The following is a 27710-nucleotide window of genomic DNA, read 5'->3' as shown; positions in this document are numbered from 1 at the left end:
AGTCCGGAGAAGAAAGCCCTTGCAAATCCTGAGTGCCCAGGGAGAGCTGTGTGTGTCTGGAGTTCCTGAGAAAACATCAGTTTATTTTCAATTATTTACTGAGTGTCAGCTGTGTACTAGGTACTGAATTTAGAGCTTGTATTATATAGTCACTTAAAACACAGTTCTTAAAGAGAACAAAGCCTTATAGAGGAAGATCAGCTTTTCAATAATGATTATAATTGGTATGATTCATTTATGTATGGGGCCCAATGAGTAGACGAGAAAACATTTGGTAGAGGCTGGAGAATCTTAGAGGGGTGATATTTTAAGAAGGTAGAATTAATAGGATATGGTGAGAGATTTGATCTAGGCGATGGGTAAAAGAAAAAAGTAAAATTTGGGGGAAACATGAGTTCAGTTTAGGAATGTCAGAATTTCAGGTGTTTTGGAACCTCCAGCTGGAGATGTCTAGTAGACAGCCAAATATTTTAATTAGACTCTTACTCAGGAAGTTGGCTAATACAAGCATCATAGCCTCAGAGTTTCTTGAATTCTTGATTTTAATGAGCTTCCCTAGTCTTCACTTAGGAAAACCACATCCACAGGCATGTCTAGATCTTGACATCATCTTCACTTGCTCTACATTTGATGAATTAAAGTCCAGTATGGCAGTCTGACCACTGGTTCTTGCTATGCCCCAGCTCTTTTATTGCTTTATATCTATATCTTTTCATTCAGGTCATTGATACTTCATGTCCCTCTATTTCTCTTCCTAGTTCAATAGAGCTTTGTACTGTTATTTCTTTCTCTACCAGTCTGGGTCACAAAGGACCTGTCCTACTCTTTAATTTTTAGCATATACAAATTGCTAATTTCTTTACTTTCTGACATATTCATTCTGTATATTCTTAGTGGTGTATCTGGGATGCTGGATGTAATTATGCAGACAGGGGCCACCACAAACATGTAGATTACAGTGTGTCCCTCAGCACTTGTACACATTTTTTTGCATGTGTGTGTGCTCCTGTCCAGGTTGCTCTCCTAAAAACTATGGCACATTTCAAACCTTCACCACTTTTTTCCTGCCTCCATCCACATTGATCCCTTGACTCAAATCTCAATTGTCAGATGGTCTTACTCTCTATTTCAAAAAAAAATTGAAGGGATCATGTCTGACTCCTTCGACCATCAATGCCACACTTTAAAACGTATCCATGGGTAAATTTACATCTCCTTTTCACTGGTCACAGTGGAGAAGATAAATAAAAGATAATATCCAAAGACCTTCTGTGTTCTTCACCCGATCTTTGCTCTTTCAACTATTTTTCTCCTCTACATTAATCTCTCTATATTGGCACATGCTCAAACACTCTTAAAAAAAATAAAACCCTTCATATAATCCTTCATCTCCCTTCAACTTCCGGGCTCCTCTCCAGATCAGATGAATCAGTGACTTTTTATGGTTGTGTGCCTCTAAATCAGGTCACTCAACTTCAGCACTACGGGCATTTTGGGCCTGATAAATCCTTATGGGGGGCTGTCCTATGTACTGTAGGAGCATCCCTGACCTTTAACAACTAGATGATACCTGCACTCTTCCACCAGCTGTGGAACCAAAAATATCTTGCAGACCTCTTTTGGGGGGGCGGTGCAAAATTATCCCTGTTGAAATTAAACTCATAACACTGGTTGTTTGAATAGGTATAGATTCTGAAAATCCCTAGTAACATTTTCTTTATCAGAGAGAATGAAGCTGATTTTACTACTGGAGTGAATGTGATAGCAAAGAATATTGTTTTCTCAAGAAGTTAGACTGATAGGAAACTCAGTAGTGTATATAGAAAGAGGAAATGAAATACGGTACACTGGGGAATACTCGGAGTGAACGTCAAGAGATTATGTGACTTTAGGTTACTGGAACTCACCTGCTGCAAAATACTTGCAATTGAATTTTCTTCCCATTAACTTCTTTCTGATATATTATGGGTAGTGGGTTAGCAAGCTGGAGAACTCTTTTCCATGTTTGGTGGAAGAATAGTGATAGAACTTGAAGAAAGAGAAACATGACCCTGGAAGAGAAATGCATGCTTTTTAAATCATGGTCAAATTTGAAATAAGGTTCATATGTACTAATGATGTTTATATATACCAAGATATTCAAGTTTGAATCAGTTTTTAAAAACAGGACTCTGGGTTTAGGTGTAAATTATAGAATGATGTTCTTTAGGACAGAAATGATAAAATTATGGTTATATAGAACAATAACCATGAGAAGTGCCCCTTTTCATTTCAGCACATCCAGCAATGACTTAGGTCTGCCATGAGACTCAACTCTTTAGGTTGCTTCCTTGAGATGGATAATGTAGGAAACTGAATTAAGAAAGTTCGAATGTCTGTTTTGAGACCAGGACTCATGGTGATACCAGTGTGGCCTTGAGCTTCGTATTTTATTTAAATATTTTGTCTATGTTATACAAGCTTTCCTGTAATTTTTGAGGCCTAATGACCTGATACCCTGAAGAGATGTTTTAAATCAATTATTTCTAATTTGTTTACTACTTTCTATGTTTCAAACCCTGAGCTAAAATCACAGAAATATCTCTAATTCTCACATAAAAGTTGTGAGATGCAGTAGTGTGATGGAGCAAGCTCATCTAGGCTCACAAGAGCTGATTTTGTACATCTTTTTCCAACTCTATTAGTGACTTGAATGAGCCATGGTAGGAATATTTACACCATGGAATCAACACATACCACAAATCAGTGCTTTTTATTTTTTCTTTCTATAAAACTGGTTTACCAGCTGTATAAGTCAGGTTTCTCCAGAGAGACAGAACTAATAGGATGTGTATATAAAAATATGAGAGGGGATTTATTAGGGCAATTAACTCACATGATTACAAAGGCTGTTAAGTCCCACGGACAGCCACATGCAAACTAGGTGCTTGTGGCTTGGCTTGGTCCAAGTCTGAAGGCCTCAGAACCAGGGAAGCCAATGGTGTAGTTCTCAGTCTCAGGCCAAGGCCTGAGAGTCCAGGGGTGCTGCTGGTATAAGTCCTGTAATCAAAAGCCTGAAGAGTCTCAAGTTCTGATGTCCACGAACAGGAGAGAAGAGTGTATTTCAGGTCTAGTGGAGAGATTCAACTTCTCCACTGTTTTTGTTCTCTCTGAACCCCCAGCAATTGGATGGTGATTGCCCATATTGAGAGTAGATCTTTCCCACCTGGTCCAGTCAGGTTCACATGCTAATCTCCACTGGAAACACCTTCACAGACATACCCCCAAATAAGAATTTACCAGTTTCTAGGTATTCCTTAATCTAATCAAGTTGACACTTAAAATTAACCATCACACCAGCATACCACTGAAGATAGGTCTTATTGTCCCCTTTTTATAGCTGAAACTAAGGCTCAGAGAAGTAACACCCTGAATGAGTTTTATTTTGAAAGCCACATGAGCTCTTGGGATGCAAAGCATAATATTAATATAGGGGGATTTCTTATTTTTCTACTCAAGTGTAGACTCCAGTTGGATTTAGATTTTCTTCATAAAAGATTAAATATCCTTATAAATTGTACATTTCCTTTTTTAAAAAAAATTCATTGTGCATAATAAGTTATAATAAGAACATTTTGATGTTGCCATGGTTCTCTTACCTTCCTCCTTGAACATAAAAGGATCATAAAACAGTCTTTGAGACCTGGAAATTGGGGTATATTAGAATGTTATTTTTCATTGTGCTTGGTTTTCTAAGAAATATTTACAAGATGTTCTCAGCATTTGATTTATTAACTCACATTCTATTACTAACCAGGTCTATGACCCTAAACAAGTTTTCTCAGCTGTGCAGTATGGGGGGATGTGACCTGTAAGGTCATGGCCATTCATGCTAGTATTAAAATTCTTATACTTCTAACAACTAGAGTATGTCCCACTCTTAAAATACTAATGTGGAATATAAGTCCTAAAAAGTAATTTTAATCTAATTTTATCGAAGATGTCACTTCAGAGGTGAAGTTTGTTATTTTTCTTGTGAAATAAAGTTTTTATTTTGTTTTGAAAGTTTCAGAATCTGAAGCTGAGGGAATTCTACTGTGAGGGAAACCCGCTGTTTTTGAAGCGACCAGTTATCGCTATACAACAGGAAGATGTCTGGAGTCTAAAGGTGAAAGCTTACCTCATTCACATAAGTCTTCAAACTAAAGCCATGATTTAAGTTTTAACAAGTTTTCTTTTAAGGCATTCTTGCCAAGCCAGCATATAATTAATTTAATCCTAGTCCATTGGCAACACTGATCCTACACATAATCTTTTTGACTTGCTTACAGAATCCAATGTAATCCTATCTGATTTCCAGAATGACTAAATTCTGAGAAATAGAAATGTTTTCCTGGATGAAAAGAAAAGAGAGGAGTTTATTTTTACTTTAGCCTTCTAAGTATTTTTTCAGTATTATCTAAAGATGTATTTGATTTGTTCTTAGCAAGATCTTCGCCTCTTCTATCCCCTTTTCACTTGTCCCCATCCCTGGTGGATGAATAAATATGATCCTAAATCATGATCACTTTAGTAAAATGAATTGATGGTATTAAAGGAAGAAATAGGAAAGCATATTAGAGGATTCCCTTGGTCTTAGACAAGTTAAAGACTACAGATCCTCTCACGCTTGAGTATGATTCTTTTTCATAAATTTGGTCTTCTCAAATTAATTTGGGCCTATAGCTGAACATACAGTATTGTCATAAGACTTCCAGCAATTGTATAGGATTCAAGTTTCCTGAATGTAGGAAACAACCAACCTTGTTCAATGGCTTAGATTGCTTTAAGATACTTTATTTCTTATAGCATAAGTAATACATGCTTTTTACAGAAAACTTGAAAATACAGATGAGCAAGGAAAAAAAAAACTAATTATAATATACTGATTTTAAAAAAGTTTTTTTGTATGAAAGTAATACAAGTTCATTGAGACAAATTAGAAAAAAATAAGCCAATGGAGGTTGATAAAAATGCTGAGAAATTCAGTACACAGAAACATAACTTCGCTTTTTGCTGATGTTTAACCTTCTAAATCTTTGTACGTATCCAGAATGTTTTTCAAGTTAAAGATGAGTTTAAACTCAGCATACAATTTAGAGACTTTCATTCCAAATATTGTAACTATCTTCCCAATCACAGACTATGACATCTTTTTTTTGATTAAGTCTGTCATATGATGACATAATATTTTTAACTACTTCCTCACTGTTTGAGTTTTAGATTATTGGTAATTTTCTGGCTTTCTTGACCTTATCCTTGCAAGTGTCATTATGGTGTAGTGGTTAGTACTCTGTATTGTGGCTGCAGCAAACTCGGTTTGAATCTGAGTCATGGCATGTTTGTAACCTACCTTGGTTTTTTGGACTTTATAAACAAGGCTACAATGACTGTCTTCATGGTAAATTTCATAAATTTCTGGTCCACATCACTGGTATCTTAATGTTTGGTTGGCTCTTTTCAAGCAAATTCCCTTCCAGAGAATATTTCCACAAAATCATTATTTCCTACTGTGTCCAAAAAATAAATAAATAAATAAATAAAAATCTCACTTGAAATTTAATTGTAAATTATTTTAAAAACTGTGGCACTTAATTTGTTTAATCCCTTATAACCTATATTTTCTCCTTGTATCAAGCATTTCAGAATAATAGTAATAGATAACACTGATTTTAAGCTTCCTGTGGGCAATGCACTGTTCTAAGCACTGAACAGGAATGAACTAATTTAGTCCTTTAATAATCCTAAAATAGGTAGATACCATTATTGTTCCCTTTTTATAGATAAAGAAACTGAGACCCAGAGAGGTTAAATAATTTGTTCAAAGTCAAAGAGCTAGTGAGTGTTGGAACACTGATGCCAACGTTAGCAGTTGGGCTGCAGACCTCATGCTGCAGTGTTGCCTCCGAACGGGGATGCAGGAAGGTGAGTGAATTGGAGACAGGGCAGTCCTGGGTTGGAAAAGTTTCTGGTTTCTGGAGGAGGATGGATGGATGAGCAGAAAACCCAACCTGGTAGCAGTCTTTCATGATGGGACCAAGACTCAAGTGAGGGAGCATTTCTCTCTTCTAATTTCCCAAACTGTGAAGTCCAGGAGCACAAGAGTTAATTTATTTAATGTATTTAGCAAAAATAGCTATTTTTACTTGCATTATGTAAATGATTTGGTTATTTTTGAAAGCATCTATAAGAACTTTTCTTAGTAAGGTGACTTAAGTTGATCATACATTTCATATTTATACTCCAAGTCATTTCTTTTTTTTTTTTTTTTTTTGTCTTTTATCTTTTTCCGTGTCCGGCAACGGATCGCAACCCTCAGTGTTGCTCCCGTACCGGACCGGGGACCGGCGACGGGACCGCAACCCTCGGCATTGCTCCCGCGCCTCACTCAGCCAGTGAGCAGGAACCGGTCTGCATGGGGGATCCGAACCCTCGGGCGGGAGCGCCGCCGCGCTTCCCAAGCGGCGCACTATCCAGTGCACCACCGGGCTGGCCCCAATATTTATACTCAAAGTCATTTCTACTGGACATTTCGTCAATGTAACTGATTAAACTACTTGGGTTGTCAAAGAATTATAGGGCTTATATAAAAATGGTTATGCCTTGGTAAAACTTTTTAAAACTTCTTTTCCCTTCAGAGATTTATGAACTAAAATTAAATGCTAATAATTAGATTATAGTGAAATATTAGCCAGAACATACTGCATTAGTAGATGCCAGACTAAGTGTTTTACCAGTGTTATCAAATTTAATTCTTCAAACTCTATGTGATAGCATTGGAAAAGTTCCTATTTTACAGATGAGGTATCCAAGATCAGGGAAGTTAGGGACTTGTCCAAATAGTGTCACACAACTAATATGAGGGTACTTGAAAAAGTCTGTGGAAAAATAGAATTAAAAGATAATATAAAACTTCCTGTGAACTTTTCGAAGTATCCTCACAAGTCATAGAGCCAGGATTTGAACCTATGTCTATTTGACTCTGACTCAGAATCTTTGCATTTGATGCTGTGTTTTAGTGCCCATGATATATACAGTAATAATTGATTATACAATAGTTCCAAAGTTTATTTTTCCTTCTAAGAATTCATATATTTTTTACATTTTATAATTTTTTTACTTATGTAATTTGAATATGTATAATTTTATAATTAAATAACAAAAATACACATGAAACTAATTTCAATTTATGATGGATTAGAAATAGGAATACTTTCTGTCCTACATATAGTTAGCTGATAAATATTCTAGCAAAATAGCACATAAGCTATTCAAAATGAACAACTTATTGAGATTTGATGACTTTTTAAAATAACATTGGAATTAGGCCATCACTAAGTTGTATATTCTCAAAAACTGCATTGAATGTGTCTCTAAGAGGTCTCCTAAAAGATAATACTGGTCATGCCAATAGTATCTCACTTTATATATCCTCACATTTCCAAGTAATAACTTTTATTTTAATGGTATATATTATTCTTCCAAAGTAACACATTGGCAGCAAGAAGGAGAAAAATATACATAATGGGTGATGTAAGAGTTGTCAAGAGATATACTGAGTGCAACAAACATGTTTGGGTCCAGAAATCATAAATGGAAAAAGTGATCTGTGTCAACCTATTTATAAGTCGCATGTATTTCAGCAATTTTTCTACCATCTGCTATTTTCAGGAACGAATCCTTGTCTATGAGTTTTCTGCAGTTTATAGTGAGACTTAGTCTGAATTCATGTAACTAAAAACTTACGTCTAAAATCAGTATTTTATTCAGAATCACAAGCTTTGCTCTGCTTAAGCAGTTAGAGAAAGGGCAACGATAGGCATCTGAGTTAGGAGTCTTGGTAAGACTAGTGTGAAAGGATGACCTCAGCCTTGTAACTCATCCAGGAGAATGAACTTAAGTGGGTAGGAGGTTGTGCTATTGAAGGATCAGACATATAAGGAACCCATGCTTGGTGCTGTTTTGCTGTATAAATGCAGCTTTCCCAGAAGCCTGTTAACTGGGAGGGATAGGGTAATAGGAAACAGAGGCACAGCAATTTATAGAATTTTGTTATTTTTTAAATTTTTTAAAATTTTAATTGGGGTGAATGAGTGAAAGATTATGTATGTAAGTTTATAGGTATTTATGTGTGTATGTATTCCCACAGATTTCTGTCAAATCCTGATGTGGACTATTTTAATACTACTGGGAAATCTTTCACTTTTGCCAGAAAAAAAAAAAGTCCCAAATAAACCATCCCCATTCACTATTAAAAATTTGAGCAGTGCTTGTGTAACATTTATACACGACTTTCATGCTACTGACATAGAAAACGGGGGACATTTAGTGGATTAAGGCAAATGTTTATTTGTTTTCTTTGCTTGGTCAGTGAAGATTTAATTTCTTGTATTGTATAACGTATTTTTAATTTGAGATGATGATTTCGTTGATGGTCCTAGTAAAAGGCAACTTCCATTTTCTCATTACTCCTTTTATTACTTAGTATTATAATATATTACTGCACAAAGTTGATTTTCTGAACATATCTATCTGGATAGGTTTAACATAGATTGAATTCAAAGATTTGGTACACAGAAATCATTGCTCTTTACCGAGATGTTGCTATTCAGGTACTCAGAGCAGCAGGTAATTAGACCAGTGCCTCTCAGACTTGAATGTGCATACAGATTAGCTGTAGACCTTGTTAAATTACAGATTCTGATTCAGTAGGTACAGAGTGTGTCTGAGAGTCTGCATTTCTAATAAGCTTCCAGGTGATGCAGATTCTACTGGTCTGTGTACCACAGTTTAAGTAGTAAGGATTTGGGCGTTTGTAAATATTACAGACTCAAGTTTTGAGTCCCGACTGAATGTTTGTACAGTTCTTGCTTATTGTAATAAGAGGTACCAAATTTGAACCTAAATTATGTAATTTTGTAAAATATGTAATATAAATTATTATGACTTGGATTTCTATATGTAAGAGACATAGAAATATTACAGTGCAAGTAATTTATTGTTCTTCATATTAAGGAAAACCAAATTTATTTACAATACCAGTCATTTACAACATAATTCATTAGATATACTGCAGAAACATAATTTAAGAGAAACTGAGGAATAAACCAAAAATTTGAATTAGTGAGATAGGAATCATTGTAATGTTAAATAGTTTTTCTGAAAATAATCTGAGGAACTATATTCTTTTTTAATTTAGGAAATAGCATCAAGATTTGTAATGAATCAACTAGAAGAAAAGAATCCATTCCTAATGCATGCCATAGAACGGTACCCACAAGTCAGGAACATAATCTCTCAGGGAAAAAAATGTGTAATATGTGGAAAGTCCTTTTGCACCATGTGGCTGGAATGTGTTCAATTTGTTCCTCCATCGAAGGTAAATGGTGCTTTTTGTGTGAATATGAACATGAAGCCTACTATCCTTTTTCCTTATCTAAATTAACAATTATTAACTAGATTTATGTCTAATTATTGACTTCTATGATAGTATAATATTAATTTTGAATAGAAAAATTTGGATAAGTGTCTGTAATGATCATTATCACCCATTTCATTTATATCTATAAACTCTCTCATTTGTTAGAACACATGCGAAATTCCATGGAAGGCAAAATTTCATGGAAGTTGGAAAGCTTTAATCAGCAAATCCCTTTTGTTCATCAATATTAATAATAAAACCAGGATATGTTCCTCTAAGGAGAAGAGTTCACTACTCTGTTGTGGAAGTTTTGGTGGAGAAAAGGTGAATGTGCCAGTTAATTTATGTCACAACAATGATCTAGCAAACCAAATGTGCACGCATGTCCTCCCAGAACATTATGTCCCCCAGGAGTTGTGTACCTGAGGGCAGTTCACATAGTCCATAAAATATGTTCTAGGCCAGGGTTCAGAAATTTCTTTTTCTGCAAATGGTCAGGTAGTAAATATTTTAGGCTTTGTAGAAAATGCAGTCTCTGTCATCACTACTTGACTCTCCTTTGTAGCATGAAAGCAGCTAGAAAATATGTAAACGAGTCTGTCTGTATTCTAATACAACTTTATCTGTGAAACTTGAAATTTGAATTTCATATAATGTTCACATGTCATGAAATACTATTTTCTTTTTATTTTTTTCCAACTATTTAAAAATGTGAAAACCATTCTTAATTCACAAGTCTAGTGAAAACAGGAGGTAGGGCAAACGGCCTGGGGACTGTAGTTTTTCTACACCCATTCTAGACCATCCAACATCTGCTCTTAACACCAGAATTTCCTTTCTGCTCTTGGTGAGAACTTGGCCTATCTTGGGCCAGCACGTGCCATAGTTGGTGATAATGTTAAATAAATGAATAAAAACAGATGTAGTTCCTGCTATCCTGAAGATCATCATCTGGTGAAGGAGGCAAACATTAAACAAACACATATGTAAATATAAATTGTGAGAAATATAATGATAGAAAAGAATGGTGTATTAGTTTTCTGGGGCTACTGTAACAAAGTGCTACAAATTGGGCAGCTTAAATAAGAGAATTTTATTGTCTCACTGTTCTAGTGGCAAAATGAAGGTGTCGGCAGAGTTGGTTTTTTCTAAGGGCTGTGAGGAAAAATCTGTTCCAGGTTTCTCTCCTTGGCTTGTAAATAGCTATCTTCTCCTTATGTCTTTTCACACTGTCTTCCTTCTAAGTATGTGTGTGTACAAATGTCCCCTTTTTATGAGGGAAAATTTAGGATTTCATATATGATTAGGGCCGACCCTAATGACCTCATTTTAACTTAATAGCTCTGCAACAGCTTTAGTTCCAAACAAGGTCACTTTCTGAGACATTGTGTGTAAGGACTTCAACATACAAATTTGGGGTGGGGGACACAATTCAACCCATAAGAAATGTGTTGCACAAGCAAGAATAAATGGGAAGCCCTATTTTACATCTGGGATAAGGGAATTCCTCACTGGGGAAAGGATATTTCAGTTGACACTTAAAGGAAAAGAAGGAGTTGGTCAGGTAAAGAGTTGGGAAAGAGTATTTTCAGGTAGTAGGAACAGTGAGCATTAAGGCTTCGAGATGGGAAATCACTTTCTGATTTGAGGAACTGAAATATGGTTCAGTGTGGTTAGAGAATGTTAACTGAGTAGGAGTGTTGAGATAGGCTGGAGGGAGATCACAAAGTATCATGTAGTCCACATTAGGAAACAAGCTTTTATTCAATGTGCATTGAGACACGATTGAAGGATTTTACGTAAAAAAGTGACATGCCCTGATTTACATTTTATAAAGATAACTTCTGAGTAGAGAATGACTTAGAGGAGGGCACAGAAATGAGGAGATCAGGCAGGAGGCTATTTGTGCTAGACCAGGTGAGAGCTGAGGGTGGCAGCGGTGGTGGAGACAGATGGATGGACTAGTGATGTATTTTGGAGGAAGAAATAATAAGACTTACATTCCCAGTTTTCTGGCCTACAGAACTGTATAGATATAGGTACTTTTTACTGAGGTAGGGAAGACTAAGGGAGCAGTAGGCTTGTTGCGAAGAGATAGAAGTTTTGTTTTGGACATGGTAAGTGTGAGATTCCTGCAATCAGGAAGCACAAATAACAGGAAGCCATAGACGCCTTTCCAGTCTGTTAGGCATGCTGGAGAATCTAGGATTTGCTGTTAAGGGTGTGTGTGTGTTGTGGGGGACAGATTTTGATAAGGAGCTAGATAGATGATCTCTAAGAACATTTCTATCTGTAAAGAATCTGATTCTAAATCCTGTAGTTGTAGCGATTTAGGGTGTCTTTAGACTTGAGTAGTCTTTGTGCCAATAAAGGACCTGAGCTGTGAGTCTGCTTATAGCTGTTTTATGGATTTTACCACTAGCTGTTCACCAAATTTACCAATGAGTTAAAAAAAAAAAATACAGATATCTCACCCTAAACCTACTAAAAGAGAATCCGTGGGGGTAGGGTCCTGGGCACCCAAATTTTTATAAAGTTTCCAAGTTGATTTTCATGTACAGTCATACAGATATCTCACCCTAAACCTACTAAAAGAGAATCCGTGAGGGTAGGGTCCTGGGCACCCAAATTTTTATAAAGTTTCCAAGTTGATTTTCATGTACAGTCAGGGTTTGGAATCTCTTCTCTACATTTTTAGATAGGTTTAGGCCATCCCAGTACCACAGGACAATGGCTGTGTCTTACTAACCTTAGAAAGCCAGCCCTACTTGGTGTTTTACACATAGCAAAAATGACAAAATCATTGATCAAATGTATGAACTAATAAATTAGTGACAAGGTCGAGATATAAAAAATAGTGAAAATAAAAAGGAGGGGGTTGGTGAAGGGGTAAATCCACTGTGGAGTACTGGAAAATGACAAGCCCTTTAATATGACCCACCTGGAAGAGAAACCTTAATGTGGCTGCTTTAGGGCACCTGTGGAGTCTGCTCTCTGTCAGTCTGTTTCTTGGAATCTATATGCTGAAGGGCTTTCACTTGATTCTGCTGGAAGCAGAACAAGGGCTCTCACAAGTGTGCGGAGTTCCCGAGTATCCACAGAGCTGGGATGAGGTCTCTCCCAGCACTGCTTCCCCAAGGACAGTTGCTGAGCTTAGTGAATGCTGGTAAAGTAGTTTTACTAGCATCATGAGCTGCTATTTCATAGGTTTACATCTCTAATTGCTTGATGAAATCATCACTACTTGTATTTCATAGCTATACTATCTTTCTCAAAACTCTGTGAGAATTTCTTTCATGAAGTGAAAGTGTTCTGTTCAAGATGAAGCCTAGTAAGGACAATGTTTTACCCACTAACTTTGTATTTTGAAAAATTTGAAAGCAACACAAAACTTGAATGAATAGTACAATGAACATTTGTATAGCCGCTATCTAGTCACCAGTTTTTAATATTTTGCTCCATTGGCCTAATCTCTTGTTATCTTTTGACTTTAGGAATACATCTTTTCTGAAACAAATTTGATATGACACAAACCAAGAAAATGGCCTACGTAGAGAGACTGTATCACTTTCTAGGGCAAAAATAAAAGAATAGATTCTTAGTACTAAAAATATAAATAAAGAAATAAATCTGTCTTTCATACCAAGTAGAGAGCTTTTATTAAGAGTAACAACAGATGACATAATATTTATGGGCCAGAAAATATGTAGGTATTTTAGATGTACTAGTCCACCCTTATGGTGTGGAGGTTCTCACTACTGCCATGTTTGCTTTCTAGGAAGCAGAGCACAGATTTTACAACAGCCAATTTAGACAGGTGATTTATAATTCTGTGGAATAAAATCAGGGAACTATCATGGTAGTTCACATGACCCTAATATCAGGTATTTACACAGGAGTTTTGTCCAGTAGACCATTAGGATCCCCAAGTAATGAGTAAGAGATCTAAGTCAGCTATGGTTGTGGTTAGAGAAGCTAAAATTTTCCTTGCTATGTCCTTTACCAGAGTTTTTGAGACCACCAAATATTTTAAAATGTTAGATGTAAATACCCAGCTGGTGTTACTTCTTCATGGTTGTGCTTTTACTCATCACAAGGGAAGGATGCTAAAGTAATTAAGAAAGGACATGAGTCTCACTCCTTCAATAAATCATTTCTAATAAATTCATACTGCTAACACAATCCAGCTTGACATCACGTTTGCAAAATACTTTCTGAGGAATTGGGAGCCTAAAAGGAAGGATACAGGTTTTTTCCTCTTGATTCAGTTGTGTACAAATTATATTCGTACTAGACATATTCACCTGTGCTTAAGAATGGCAAATTAAAAAAGAGGAAACATCTAATCAGAGAAAGCATGCTTAACTCAGGGGCATGTATACTGAGCTCTACCATAAAAGTTGCCTACAAAAGTTCTTTATGAGTAAGAAACAGCCATTTCAGTTACTCAGTCTTTCCATAACTTGATGCTCTTGCTATGGAAATGTCTTTGTCATAGTTGAGTCAGTATTTATACCAGAAAGTTTTGGAGTCTTCATGGTACCCAACAATTTTTTTTTTTTTTTTTTTTTTTTTTTTTTTTTTTGAGGAAACATCTAATCAGAGAAAGCATGCTTAACTCAGGGGCATGTATACTGAGCTCTACCATAAAAGTTGCCTACAAAAGTTCTTTATGAGTAAGAAACAGCCATTTCAGTTACTCAGTCTTTCCATAACTTGATGCTCTTGCTATGGAAATGTCTTTGTCATAGTTGAGTCAGTATTTATACCAGAAAGTTTTGGAGTCTTCATGGTACCCAACAATTTTTTTTTTTTTTTTTTTTTTGTGACCAGTAAGGGGATTGCAACCCTTGGCTTGGTGTCGCCCGCACCGCGCTCAGCCAGGGAGCGCACCAGCCATCCCTATATAGGATCCGAACCCACGGCGCTCTGCCGCTGTGCACCCAAGTTCCGCATTCTCCCGAGTGCGCCATGGGGCCGGCCTGCATACAACAAAATTTAAAGTTATTTATTTACTTGGTGTATGATGTCTATGTCTACAATTGAACCTCAAGCTCAAGGAATTCAAGAACCATTTTGTTTTTCTTCACCATTATATATAGAGTGAGCTTAGCACAGGGCTTGATAAATATTTTATTTCTACTGAATGACTGAAAAATCAGAAGATTGGGATTTAAATACCAGCATCTCTTTTTATTAGGTTGTTAATGTATTACATCAAATGTATTGTAGAGAAAAATCTGGCAGAGCTGCTGCCATGAGGGCTAATGTTTTTTAAAAAAACTCTGGACCTAGAACTAGCCATGTAGCGAAAGAGAACATTGAAATAAAGGTCAATGAGAAGTTTGAAAGTCAAAACCAGCTGGACATTAAACACCAGGAGAAAAGAGAGATCATCAGTAGGAAAAAGAGGATAGAAATGCATGTTGGTCCTCAAAATGGGAGTAAATATGCAATCTTGATCACATATGGAACATATCTGTGAATTGTTCCTGTTATCTTCTGGAATAGATTGTTATAGTCAAGAGACATTTAATGAGTATAACATGTCATATTACTTGGCAAAATTTGCCAAAACACCCTGCTTTCTGTGGCCGTGTTCTGAACACCTTGGACAAGTTGCCATGTTCATTTTGGTTCTGACAGATTCCTACTCAAAATCATCTGATGCTAATCTCATTTCTAATCTCTTTTGCAGAAAATGCAACCTAATAAAAGCAACCACAGCCAACATCTATTTGGTAGTGTGTGTCTGATGTTGTACTAAATATGTCACCTGCAATACCTCAATTAATGTTCAAAATAACCCCACGACACCAATGAGAAATCCAAGGTACAGAGAAGTCAAGGGATTCTGCCAAGTTCACAAAGCTGCCAAATAGAGGCTCTGGGGAGGGAACTCATGCATGTGCTTCCTTGTTCTTAACCAGACAGACAGATTTTTTAAATGTCTATGCTTTTCAACCCAGTTACTACCATTTACTTCAGCTGAATTTAAGACATTTGTGTAAAAGAGCCTCCTTTTGTCATCATTTATTTATCTGCTTAAACTCATTTATTTTTTTCCTACTATGTGTCAGGTTCTTTGCCAGGGGCTGGGAATACAGAACACTGGTCCTTGAGAAACCCATGATCGCAGGAGAAGTGGGATCATAAGGTGATTGGAACCTGACAAGTTAGGCTTTATGACCAGCCTTACCACTTGTCACCTGTGTCATCTTAATTTCTTCTTTGAGGCTAAGTTTCTTCATCTGTCAAATGGTGATAGTAATAGTACCTATCTCATGGGGTTGCAGTGAGGGATACAGGAGGTGATGCAGAGACAGTGCTTAGCACAGCTGGTGTCATAAAGATAGCACATAGTAGATGCTTAATAAAGATAGGTTTTGTTTTTAATCAAGGCCTTTAGATGAGAAGGAATGATTACACTCTCTTGATATGTACATGTGGGGGTACACAGGGTGCTATGAGAAGAAGGCATCTCAACTAAACAAGAATACTCCCTGATTTATCCCTGGGACCTAGCACAGTGATTGTGTTTGGTACTTGAATAACACATGATAAAGGTTAAAATTATTTTAAGAGGCATTGCTTGGAAATGTGCTTTAAAGAATAAAGAGGCATTAGAATAGATAAAGAACCAGTGGACAGGCATTTTAGGTGAGGCAACTTCCTGTGCAGAGATAGCATTGTGCCGATAACTTGCACAGTGAGTTCAGGGAACTCCCTGAAGGTAAAGCACAGGGGATGAGGTTGGAGAGAGAGTTAGTGTGAGATCGGGATGGCTCTTCTGTATGAATGTTGAACTCAATTTCAAAAGCTACTATATTAGTTTTCTAGGGCTGTCATAACAAAATACCACAGACTGGGTGACTTAAACAACAGAAATTTATTTTTCAACACTTGGGAGGCTAGAAGTCTGAGACCAAGGTGCCAGAAGGCTTGGCTTCTTCTATGGCTTCTATCCTTGGCTTATTATAGATGGCTGTTTTTCCTGTGTCTTGACATGGTCTTCTGCTATACATGTCTGTGTCCTAATTTCCTCTTCTTATAAGGACACTAGTCATATTGGATTAGGGTTCGTCGATCTCATTTTAACCTAATTACCACTTTAAAGATTCTATCTCCAAAAACAGTCACATTCAGAGATACTGGGGGTTAAGACTTCAACATATGGATTTTCGGGTGAAACAATTCAGCCTGTAACAGCTAACTACAGCTGTCAAAGCAGTGAAGTAGCAAGATACAATTTTTGTTTGACAAACAGAGGTTGGACCTGGTGATGTGGATTTCAGGCTTGTTGGTATAAGTGTGACACTTGAAGCCATGGGAATGAAGATTGTCCAAGGAGACTTAGCCAGTGAGGTGAGAAGCCCAGAAGGACAGAACCCTTGAGGACAACAATACTAAAGGGGTGGACAAAAGCAGGAGTCAGCAGAGGAGAGTCAGAAAGAACAGAGACAGAGGGGCAAAACCAATGGGAATGAAGATTGTCCAAGGAGACTTAGCCAGTGAGGTGAGAAGCCCAGAAGGACAGAACCCTTGAGGACAACAATACTAAAGGGATGGACAAAAGCAGGAGTCAGCAGAGGAGAGTCAGAAAGAACAGAGACAGAGGGGCAAAACCAGGTATGGGCACATATTCTCCAGCTATAAAACACAGATGTGCAATAAATAGGACTTTCTTACTTTTTCTTCTGCTGAAATTAGCTTCTATTTGGTTTCCCATTCTACTAGAAAATTTGTTTTATTTATTCTAGCCATGGGAGTCTCAGAAAATTTTGAGAAGAGAAATTTTTTTTTTTTTTTTGTCTTTTTCCGTGTCCGGCAACGGATCGCAACCCTCAGTGTCGCCCCCGCACCGGACCGGGACCGGCAACGGGATCGCAACCCTCGGTGTTGCTCCCGCGCCTCGCTCAGCCAGTGAGCGGGAACCAGTCTGTATGTGGGATCTGAACCCTCGGCGGGAGTGCCACCGTGCTCCCCAAGCGGCGCACTATAGCAGTGCGCCACTGGCCCGGCCCGAGAAGAGAAATTTTTTAAAAACTTGTTTTGCTTTGAAACAACCATCTAACTCTATTAAAATCATTAAAGAAGCTAAACGAATATTTAGAAAGTATATGATAGCAAAAAATGCCTGATAGTGAAAAAAGTATATGACAATGGAATTAGAATAAGTGTATAATATGAGTTTATAAATCATACTAAACAAATTTAAGGATATTTAAAATTGTTAAACATTGATAAGGAAAATTGAGATTTGAATATGCATTACCAGATGCTTGGCAATTGAAACATGTTTTCTAAATTTTTTTTTAATGCTATTATTTCGTTCCGTTTCCAGAGTGAAAACATGCACAAAATGCATAAGAATGATAATCAGATTAACCACATTGGTAAATAGTTGCTTTTATGTATCTTTAAGGTTTTATACTGTTTTTCCTCTTAAATAGATTATGCAAAAACTAAGTTGCCTAGAGGCCTGTCTATTAAAAAAAATGTTAACTTCTTAATTATATCTTCAGGAACTAACCTTAGAGAATGCTGACCTTCCTAGTAAATACTTCATCCTGAAAGCAGAACCCATTTGATAATACCAACATCTGGTTGCTCTTATACTTTTTTTTTTTTTTTTTTTTTTTTTTTTTTTTTTTTTTTGCTCTTATACTTTTACAGAATGTTTTGCCTCTAACAGGGTTTGCACTCGAAGGAGAGAGACACTGGATGATAAAGGGTCTTTATTCTTGACAATAAACACAGAAACAACCAAATATCAAACTGTAATTTCTTCTCTTTGGGTGAATGTGAAATTGTATTATGCTTGCCTTATGAAATAGTGAGATGAAGATTAGGAAATAGTTGAAAATTTTTGCTTAGTCTCAGATATTAATTTTTACTATATTTCATCCAGATGCTTTTGTCTTTTTTCAATGTTATAGCCCTGCCATCTGAGTTCAGTTAGTCCTTAGCAATTATAGAATGATCAATACTTTCAATGTAATTGGTATTTCAGTCTTAACTATTAATGATAGAAATCTTTGAAACAACAACAAAAATTAATTCCTTTTCGTTACTACTGACTTAGGCCATATTTGAACTAGTGACTTAAAGGTTACCTAAATAGTCTCACAAAATCCTTTCCAAACACTGGAGTGATCCTGTGCCCAAGATATGCATTTAATAGTTTTCATTTCTTATAGTTTCGTTAGTTGAACTTAACATTTCCCCAGATTCCTTTAAAGTTGAATAGTTTAGGGAGGGAACAGTTTGGAACATGAACTCTCAACCCTGTATTGAATGATGTCATGTAATTAAAACTACCCTCAAAAGAGATTAGGCTGAATAGGTCTCACTGCAAATGAGTGAAAACGCTCATCTATTTTATGAAAATAAATGAAAATTTGTAACCTTAATTCCTTTTTTATGACAAGCTGCCAGTAATGAAACATAATATAAGATTACATTTAATAATTTGACTCATTACTTATGGAGTAAAATCTTACTTTGCAGTAAAAAGTTATTACTGTTAAGATACCACTGACATTCATTTTTGAAACTGATCATTTCAACCAGTCAGCTGTGAAAATGAATGTAGGTTTTAAAACATTTATGTGGTGGTTAGTCAATTTAATGTACATTAGGCACTAAGAGGATCAGAAGGCATCACATTTCTAATTCTAAATAGTCATGAAAGTAATATGTATTTATTGTTCAGAAAAATTGAAATGGTATGTATATTCCCTCTTATTTTATTCAGAAAACAGCAAAAACAATTATAGTATAAATGAACTCACACACTGTGTCTTGATTACTTCTTCTCCTATGAGAGCTCCCTGAATTTTCTTATCCCTTTAGCGAACTCCCCCTTTTGTTCTTAAACTGCTGGATAGAGTCACAGCTGTATTCACTATCTATGACTTTTTCATCTGAAAAATCTTAAATTAGATTTAACTTCAGTTCATTTTTCTAAAGCTGTGCATCACCAAAATGTTTGAACCTCCCATGTGAAATTCAAAGGACATGGATATGCAGGAGTGGTGTTGGAGATCAGGACCGGTCTGTAGGGGAAAGAAGGCTGCTTAGCTGGATGATTTGGCTGTAACCTGAGCAAGATTGTCTTTCTCCTTTCTGCCCTTACCACAGTCCCTAATGCCCTTAGGGTGGAATGAAAGTATCGTCTAAGCCAAGATGCTTTTGAGAGTAAAAGTAGCTGGGAAAAACAGCATTATTAGTAGCTGGGAAAAACAGCATTATTAGTAGCTGGGAAAAACAGCAAGAAGCCAGGACTATCCTCAGCAAGTCCAAATGTGTGGCTACTCTTCTTAAAGGGAATAGTTAACTTCAGAGCAATGCTCATTGCTAGGACTTATCACTGCTGTCATGAAGGAGTTGTCATTTTAAACCTTCATCTTAGACTTTAAAAATTATTTTTAATCACTTCATAAATAATTTAGGGCCTGCTTTAAGCAGAAAACTTTGGGTGCTAAGTACAGTGCAAATCAGTAGGGAAACTAATTTATTCCAAATGGCTTAAAATCTTGAGTTTAAACTCTAAAGATGTAAAAGAAGCTAGGAATAAAAGCTAAAAGTTAAACGAGTGCTGGAAACTGATTGGTTTAGGCTTCTGTAGATTGTCTGGACTGAGAAGTACCCAGAAAGATGCTGAGATTTGTACAGGGAGGATACATGGAGAAGGAATCAGAGAGGACATGTTAGAAGAGAATAGTATGGAGGAAAATGAATGATTCTTATAGGGCAGTGAATCAATTAAGTTGGTTTGTGGATGGGAGTAAGAGGAGGAGACATAAAAAAACTGAGGCCAAATTCAATGAAACTGTCAAAGGATACACCAAGGAATTTGCTCTTGACCCTGTTTGGAAATGGAGTCCTACTGAACATGTGGGAGCAAGTCAATGATATGAAAAAAGGTGTGTTTTTGAAAGAGTCATTTGGCAGTAGTATGCTGGATCAATCCAAAGATGAAGAGAAGCTGAAGAAAACAGACCAATTAGAGTGGTTGTCTGATGCCCGTGTGAGGTATAGTAGTGGAAATGCAAAGAAGGGAAGCACCATGAGGAAGGAAACACTACAGAACTTGTGACAATCATTTCTGTATCTCATGAATATTCATAAACAATTTTTTTAAAAAAGAACTTGTTGACTGGAACAGTGCAACAATATTCTTCCCAAAACTGTTCATCCTTCTAAACTTTTCTGCTGTGGTCATTAAACTATAATCAAAACCCCTCATCTGGGAAAGAGGCTGGGAAACATACTATAACATTAATCTAAACTTGAATTCTAGTCCTGTCTCTGCCTTAAACTATGAGGCCTAAGGTAAGTCACCTATCTTCTTGCTATATCTGGACTAGTTTCCTGATCAGGGCAATGAAGGGATTAGACCGTCTCTTCTAGCTTGAAAGTGCCTTGATTCCATAAGGGAAAAAGGGACTGCTATAGTCATTGCTATGGGTTGAATGTACTCCCAAAAGTTCATGTGTTGACAACTTGATCCCCATTGTAACAGGGTTAAGAGAGTGGGAAATGCAATTATGGTGTTTGAAAGGTGGGGTCTTTAAGAGGTGATTGGATCATGAGGACTGTACCCTTGTAAATGGATCAATCCATTCACAGAGAAATAGGTTAATAATTTAATGGGGTAGACTGGTGGCTTCATGTGGAGGGCAATTGAGCATGTTGAAGCTCTAGCCGTTCTCACTGTGTGATTGCCTGTGTCACCATAGACTCTGTAGAGAGTTCCCACCAAGAAGAAGGCCTTCACAAAATGTGCCCCCTGGACCATGGTCTTCCCAACCTCCAAAACTGCAAAAAATAAATTTTGTTTCTTTATAAATTACTTAGTTTCAGGTATTCTGCTATAAGAGACAGAAAATGAACTAATACAGTTATGCTTAGTTATGCTTTTCAAGTTCTGCTGATTTGGAACATGATACCCGTATTAGTTTTCTATTGATGTTGTAATAAATTGCCATATGCTTGTTGGATAACAACAAAAATTTATCTTATAGTCAGTAGGTTAGAAATCCAACATGGGTCCTACAGGGCTAAAATCAAGGTATGATAGACTGCATTTCATTCTGACGGCCCTGGGGGAGAACCTGCTTTCTTGCCCTTTACAGCTTCTAGAGGCTACCTCTAGTCAGTAGGTTAGAAATCCAACATGGGTCCTACGGGGCTAAAATCAAGGTATGATAGACTGCATTTCTTTCTGACGGCCCTGGGGGAGAACCTGCTTTCTTGCCCTTTACAGCTTCTAGAGGCTACCTCTATCCCCTCGATCATGGGCTTCTCCCTCCATCTTCAAAGCCAGTCATGGCAGAGCTGCCCCTTCTCATGTCATGTACTTGTACCTTCTTTTCTGCTGCTCTCTTACCCTTATAATAAGCCTTGTGATTACATCGAGTCCACCTAGATAATCCAGGTTAACCTCTGTATCTCAACGTTTTTAACTTACCCACATCTGCAAAGTCCCTTTTGCCACATCAAGTAACATACATATTCATAGGTTCCAGGAATTAAGATGTGGTCCTCTCGGGGGTGGGGGGATTATTTTGTCTACCACAATACCTTTTCCTGACAAAACAGAAAACCATCTTGTGCTTTCTGTTCTTTGTACTTCACATAATGTTGAAGCCTTATCCAAACTTTATACTGTGTGATATAAATATATATTATAATAATCTTTGATTTCTTAAAGTTTAAAATATGGCAGTATATTAGTCTGTTTATGTTGCTTAGAACAAAATACCTGGAACTGGGTGATTTATAAAGAAAATGAAATTTATTGCTTACGGTTTCGGAGGCTGGGAAGTCTAAAGTCCATCTGGTGATGGTGACAGTGACCCAGGGGTCTCACACCGCAAGATGGTGGAAGCAGAGAGAGCAAGAAAGACAGACTCTCCTTTTCTTTTAAAGCCCTCAAAACCACACCCTTGAGCACCATTTTTAATCCATTCACTATGGCATCATCCTACAATCCAATCACCTCTTCAAGGCTCCACCTTTCAATTACCATAATAGGATTTCCCACCCTCTTAACAGTCATGGTGGGTGCTAAGTTTCTAATACATAAAACTTGGAGGACACAATTCAAGTTTCAGGCAGTTTTGGGGGACATGATTCAATCCACTATAGGCAGTGATTATCACCAAAGCATATGCTGACTGATTCTTAAAAATATCTCAATTCTACCATTCAACAAAAATAAAACTTAGCAAACAGACATATTTAAATTTAAGTGGAAAACTACTTATCCTTAAAATAGGGAGAGGATATAACTGTGTGTTTATTTGCTTTAGGAAATATGCATTTCTTTTTTTTTTTTTTTAAAGATGACCCGTAAGGGGATCTTAACCCTTGACTTGGTGTTGTCAACACCATGCTCACCCAGTGAGCAACTGGCCATCCCTATATGGGATCCGAACCCGTGGCCTTGGTGTTATCAGCACCGCACTCTCCCGAGTGAGCCACAGGCCGGCCCGGGAAATATGCATTTCATTGTAAGTAGTAAAGACTGAAAAATTAAACTTTAGTATAGCATTTCACCTTTTAAATTTCATTGCCAAAATAATAACATGTCTAATCATAGACCAATTCCTTTTCCTCTTCTCTGACTTTGGCTTGACACAAAGGATATTTTTTTCTTTGTGTGACCAAAGCAGTAACTATCTTTGACAGAGCTGTGAGGTTTTTTAAATTGAGGTTTGTGAAGAGAAGTCCTTTATAAGAGGGAGTGTCATAATTCCTTTGCAACATGCTCATTTCAAATGGACATATGTCATACTGGTAAAAAGTATTGCAACGATGCCATAAATGGAAATAGGAATGTGAGTGGGCAAGTGGTAAGGAATTAGAGATTCTTTTTTTCATGCAAACATTACTAAGGATTCTGACTTTACATGGAAAAGTGCATTACCAAGGAATTATGTGGAGTCCATTTTTTCTCAGTAAAATTTCTAGGAAACAATTCATAATCCTGAGAAATATTGTATCAGAAATAAAAATGATTATGTTATAGAGCAGACATCAGCAAATTTTCTCACTAAAAAAAATGATAATGGCCTTTGGTAAAATAAGCTCTTAGAAAGATAAACAAAACACATTCATTTTATTCTAACTAAACAGTAATACTCCACCCCCCACCCCCCACCAAGAAGGGGAAAGAAGGACACAGACACTTTGCATTCCTGCTTGCGACAAGAGCCAACCCAAACTCTTTCCATGCAATTTCTTAATGACACAAGGGAAATGGCTAAAACCACAGTGAAAATAGAAAATGCCTTTAAAAGTTTCTATTATAAACTTTTCACCTCATGGAGAAACAGGACAAAGCAAATCGGACAACAGTGTGACCCATGGCTTCCTTGGCTTATGTTTGTTTCTTTCTCTAATCTCCTGCTCTTGGTTCATCGCTCTATTATTTGTCCTGGTTGCTTAACAGATGCTGTATAAAATATATGTAGCATGGGTTATTTCCACTAGCCCTTTAGTTCCAGCTAAGCTATGTTACAGAAGTAGGCAGGATGAGCTGGTTGGGTGATAGGGTTGTCTACTATATGAAAAGGGAAAAGACTACATTGCTTTTGGTTTTTATCATTAATTTTCCAAGCACAATTTCAACACATCCATTGTAATCTAGTTAGATAATCAATGTTATCTTATATAGAGTGGATTTAATGTATTATACATAACATGTCTATAATTAGAGAAATACTTATGATTTTTTTTTTCTCTTCTGGACTAAGTATTTATTGTTAATGTCTCATGACTTAACTTTTTATGGTCTATTTATTGTTTATACTGTATTGTTTCCCAAATACAGTATGCACATTCTTGACTTTCTGCACACATAGTTCATGCTTCCTGAAATGTCCTTTTGCCTCCTCTCCAGGAAGCCACGTCCTACTCATCCTTCAAAACCCAGCTTGCCTTTTACTTATGTTGTGAAATCTTGCTTAGCATGCAGTCTATGGTCATGTCTCCATTCACTGCACTCATATAGAACCTATCATTGGGCCGGCCCGGTGGCTCACTGCTACAGAGTGGTGCACTGCTATAGTGCGCCGCTTGGGAAGCGTGGCGGCGCTCCCGCCAAGGGTTCGGATCCCACATACAGACCGGTTCCCGCTCACTGGCTGAGCGAGGTGTGGGCGCAACACCGAGGGTTGCGATCCCGTTGCCGGTCCCGGTCCGGTACGGGGTCGACACTGAGGGTTGCGATCCATTGCCGGACATGGAAAAAAACAAAAAAAAAAAAAGGAAGACAAAAAACTACACGAATGACCTTTAATCAGAATGATGTTTTTTGTGTTTGTCTTTCCAACTAGATGCTAAGAGGATTCTTAGAGGCAGAGATGGTTTGCTATATAGCTTTTTATACTTGGCACTTTGCCTACTGTCATACAGAGTTTAGGTTACTTATAATTTGTCAGGGCTCTTCATTGCAAGTTAAAGAAACCCAACTCACATACTAACTCAAGTAATGAAGAATGTCCAGGGATGGTTCTGGCTGAATATTTAGTCACAGCTAGATCAGGTTCCCAAATTTATCAAGGATCTGTCCTTCTGTGTTTATCGTCTCTGCTTTCCTCCGTCTTGGCTTCATTTTCAGGTAAGAGCACCCTCTGGGAGTAAAGAGAGTGCCTTCTTTCCTCAACAGTTAGAGAAAGTCCTCGGGCTGATGCTCACCAGCTTTTTTAGACTCTCATGGGTCATGGGCTCACCCCAGACTGATCAGTGTTGTCAGAGGGAAGAGGTTGGGTCTTTGGCTGGGCCTGAGTTACATGGTCTTATCTGGAGGCAGAGAATGGGATCAGTTTCCTTCTCACTCCTCTAACGTATGCACTGGATTGGAGGAGGGAAGGTTCTCCAAAGGAAAAAGTGGGATTTTTGTGTCAGCAGGATATGAAATGGATGCTGGACAGGCAAAGCCAAGATACCCATTGGGGAGTTCGATATGTATGCACTGGATTGGAGGAGGGAAGGTTCTCCAAAGGAAAAAGTGGGATTTTTGTGCCAGCAGGATATGAAATGGATGCTGGACAGGCAAAGCCAAGATACCCATTGGGGAGTTCGATAAATGTCTGCTGATTGATCAACTAAACATCTTTGAAGGAAAGAAGCCAGTTTGTAGATATTCTGTACCATTTTCCAACTTTATCCAAAATATTTTATGCCTTGTCTAGTGCCATGTATCCTTTAAGTGCTTCACAGTCACTGTTGGAGGTGGACATGAAGGTGATGTGACTTTGGCTCCCTACTGATGTATAACCAGGCTGAGAAGGCTGTTCCTCTCTCAAGGGAGTATTAATAACTGTGCTCACATGTTCAAACCTTTAAATGGGATCACAAAGTTATTTTGTGGAAGAGTGAACAGAAGAATTATCAAATCTCCCATTGTGGGTTGTGATGACATTGGCCAAATGGTTTCATGGTAAAACTGAGTAACATTATCTACCAATTAAACTACTTGTTGTGTGCCTTAGTTTTGGATTCCCTCACTGAAAGCTGGTTGACTTCAGGTGTCGTTATAAAGCATATACATGGTAAGATTCTAAGGTTTCCATTATTTCATACATAAGTGGCCAGGACATGTACCCTAAATAGGTCAACAGGGTCTTTGCCTATTTTTTTGCACTAAAAACTAAGATTGGAGATTTTGAAGTACAAAAACTTAAGTCATGTGTTGGGAAATGTGCCTACAAACCAGCCAGTGAAGATCTTCATAAGCATTGCAGACAGTCAACAAAGAATATTAGGAAGATTAATTTCCATGGGAAGTAGATGCTGGACAGGCAAAACCAAGACGTCCATTGGGAAGTTCAGTAGATGTTTGCTGATGTATCAGTTTCACATCCCTGTAGGATAAAAGTCAGGTTTGTATAAATTATATACCATTTTTAAACTTTGTCCCAAACACTTTATTGTTAGACTATATAATATGTTTGAATAAAAGCACATATAATCGTTTATCATTTGGATTTTGTTTCCTGTAAGTATGCCTTTCTTAGTTAAGTTTGTTTATTTGTGTATGGGAAAAGAGCAAATCAAGCGTAAATAGAGTGCCCTTTAGAAATCAATGTTCTGAAACCTCTGAGGAAAGTGAATATTTATTTTAATCAAAAATATTTATTGAGCACTGCTTTAATTTTATTTTTAATCTTCACTTTTTAGAACTGGCTGGTCAGCAGAAATCTAGAGCTGGTACCTCTCCGAACATTAATTTGTTCTTACAAATGTTTTAATCGGCGTGGCCCTAACGTCTTTGGAATTGCTGAAGTGTAGCACCGTTGAGATGCTGGTTCAGAGCCTCACTCAACTTGCCCTGGGAGCTCTGCACACACAGTCACATTATGCCCTGCTTACGATCCCATGCTGTGTCTGTTCTCTTTGTCAACACATTAAGCAAAGGAAAAAAATTTAATTATAAAGATCCCAATTTAAGTACTACAGTCTGCCTTTAGATTGTTTAGATGCTAGGTGTATTTTTTCTTTGGCTTAAAAACAAAATAAAAAATGGAAAAATAAAGGTCTGTGTGAAAATGAGTATGCTTTATTACCATCATTTTATGACCACGACCCTCCTTTCCTAGATAGGTATCAAGAGACTTTGATGGGGAAAAGTATTTATTTTATAAATGCCTTGCAATTGGCAAGAATCATTTTTTAATGCTAGATAGTTGTAATACATTTGTGTGTTTTCATTTGAGGCACTGACTCCTATTGACTAAGATAAAAACTTCATTCCACTTAAAAATGAGTAGAAGGCTGTAAATCCAGATTTAGTAACTCCTAACATCACTGTTACTTTTTAAATATTTCCAAGTATATACATATTTAACGAAGTGCTGTTATTTTCTCACAAGAGAAAATGACAGAAGCCGGGGCAGTAGTGCTGAAATGAGAACTTGGTGCATCTTCTGTCAAGGACACCAAAAAACTAGGAAAAGAAGTTATGAAAATATATGAGAAACTTTGGATAGACCAGTGGTTCTTCAAAGTGTGGTCTGTCCAGCACCATTCCCATCTTTTGAGAATTTATTATAAATGTAGATTATGTGACCCACCCCATAACTTCTGAATCAGATACTCTGGGAGTGTGGCCCAGAAATCTCTGTTTTAACAAACCCTCCAGGTGATTTCTGTGCATGTTCAGTTTGAGAACCACAAGGATAGACTAAGATAAAGTTGCTGTGTTTTCAGAGAAGCCAAAAAATTAACCATAATTTTATATTTAAATCTCACTAGAAAT

At 37.1% G+C, this 27710-nt stretch overlaps 1 protein-coding gene across 1 annotated transcript in view; it reads left to right on the top strand.

The window, feature by feature from the left end:
* Positions 1-26849, top strand: part of LRRC69 (leucine rich repeat containing 69) — a gene marked incomplete at its 5' end in the record, with an annotated part of 85087 nt that extends 58238 nt beyond the window's left edge. Inside the window, 3 exons of the mRNA XM_008568058.1 lie at positions 4046-4147; positions 9218-9397; positions 26633-26849. Coding sequence (XP_008566280.1) covers positions 4046-4147; positions 9218-9397; positions 26633-26743 — 393 coding nt within the window. The remainder of the gene's footprint in view (positions 1-4045; positions 4148-9217; positions 9398-26632) is intronic.
* Positions 26850-27710: the final 861 nt, after the last annotated feature.

The sequence above is a fragment of the Galeopterus variegatus genome, unplaced genomic scaffold (genome assembly GCF_000696425.1).
Source record: "Galeopterus variegatus unplaced genomic scaffold, G_variegatus-3.0.2 Scaffold371, whole genome shotgun sequence".
In the NCBI taxonomy this organism is placed as follows: Eukaryota; Metazoa; Chordata; class Mammalia; order Dermoptera; family Cynocephalidae; genus Galeopterus; species Galeopterus variegatus.
This window is presented reverse-complemented; position numbering and strand designations above follow the sequence as displayed.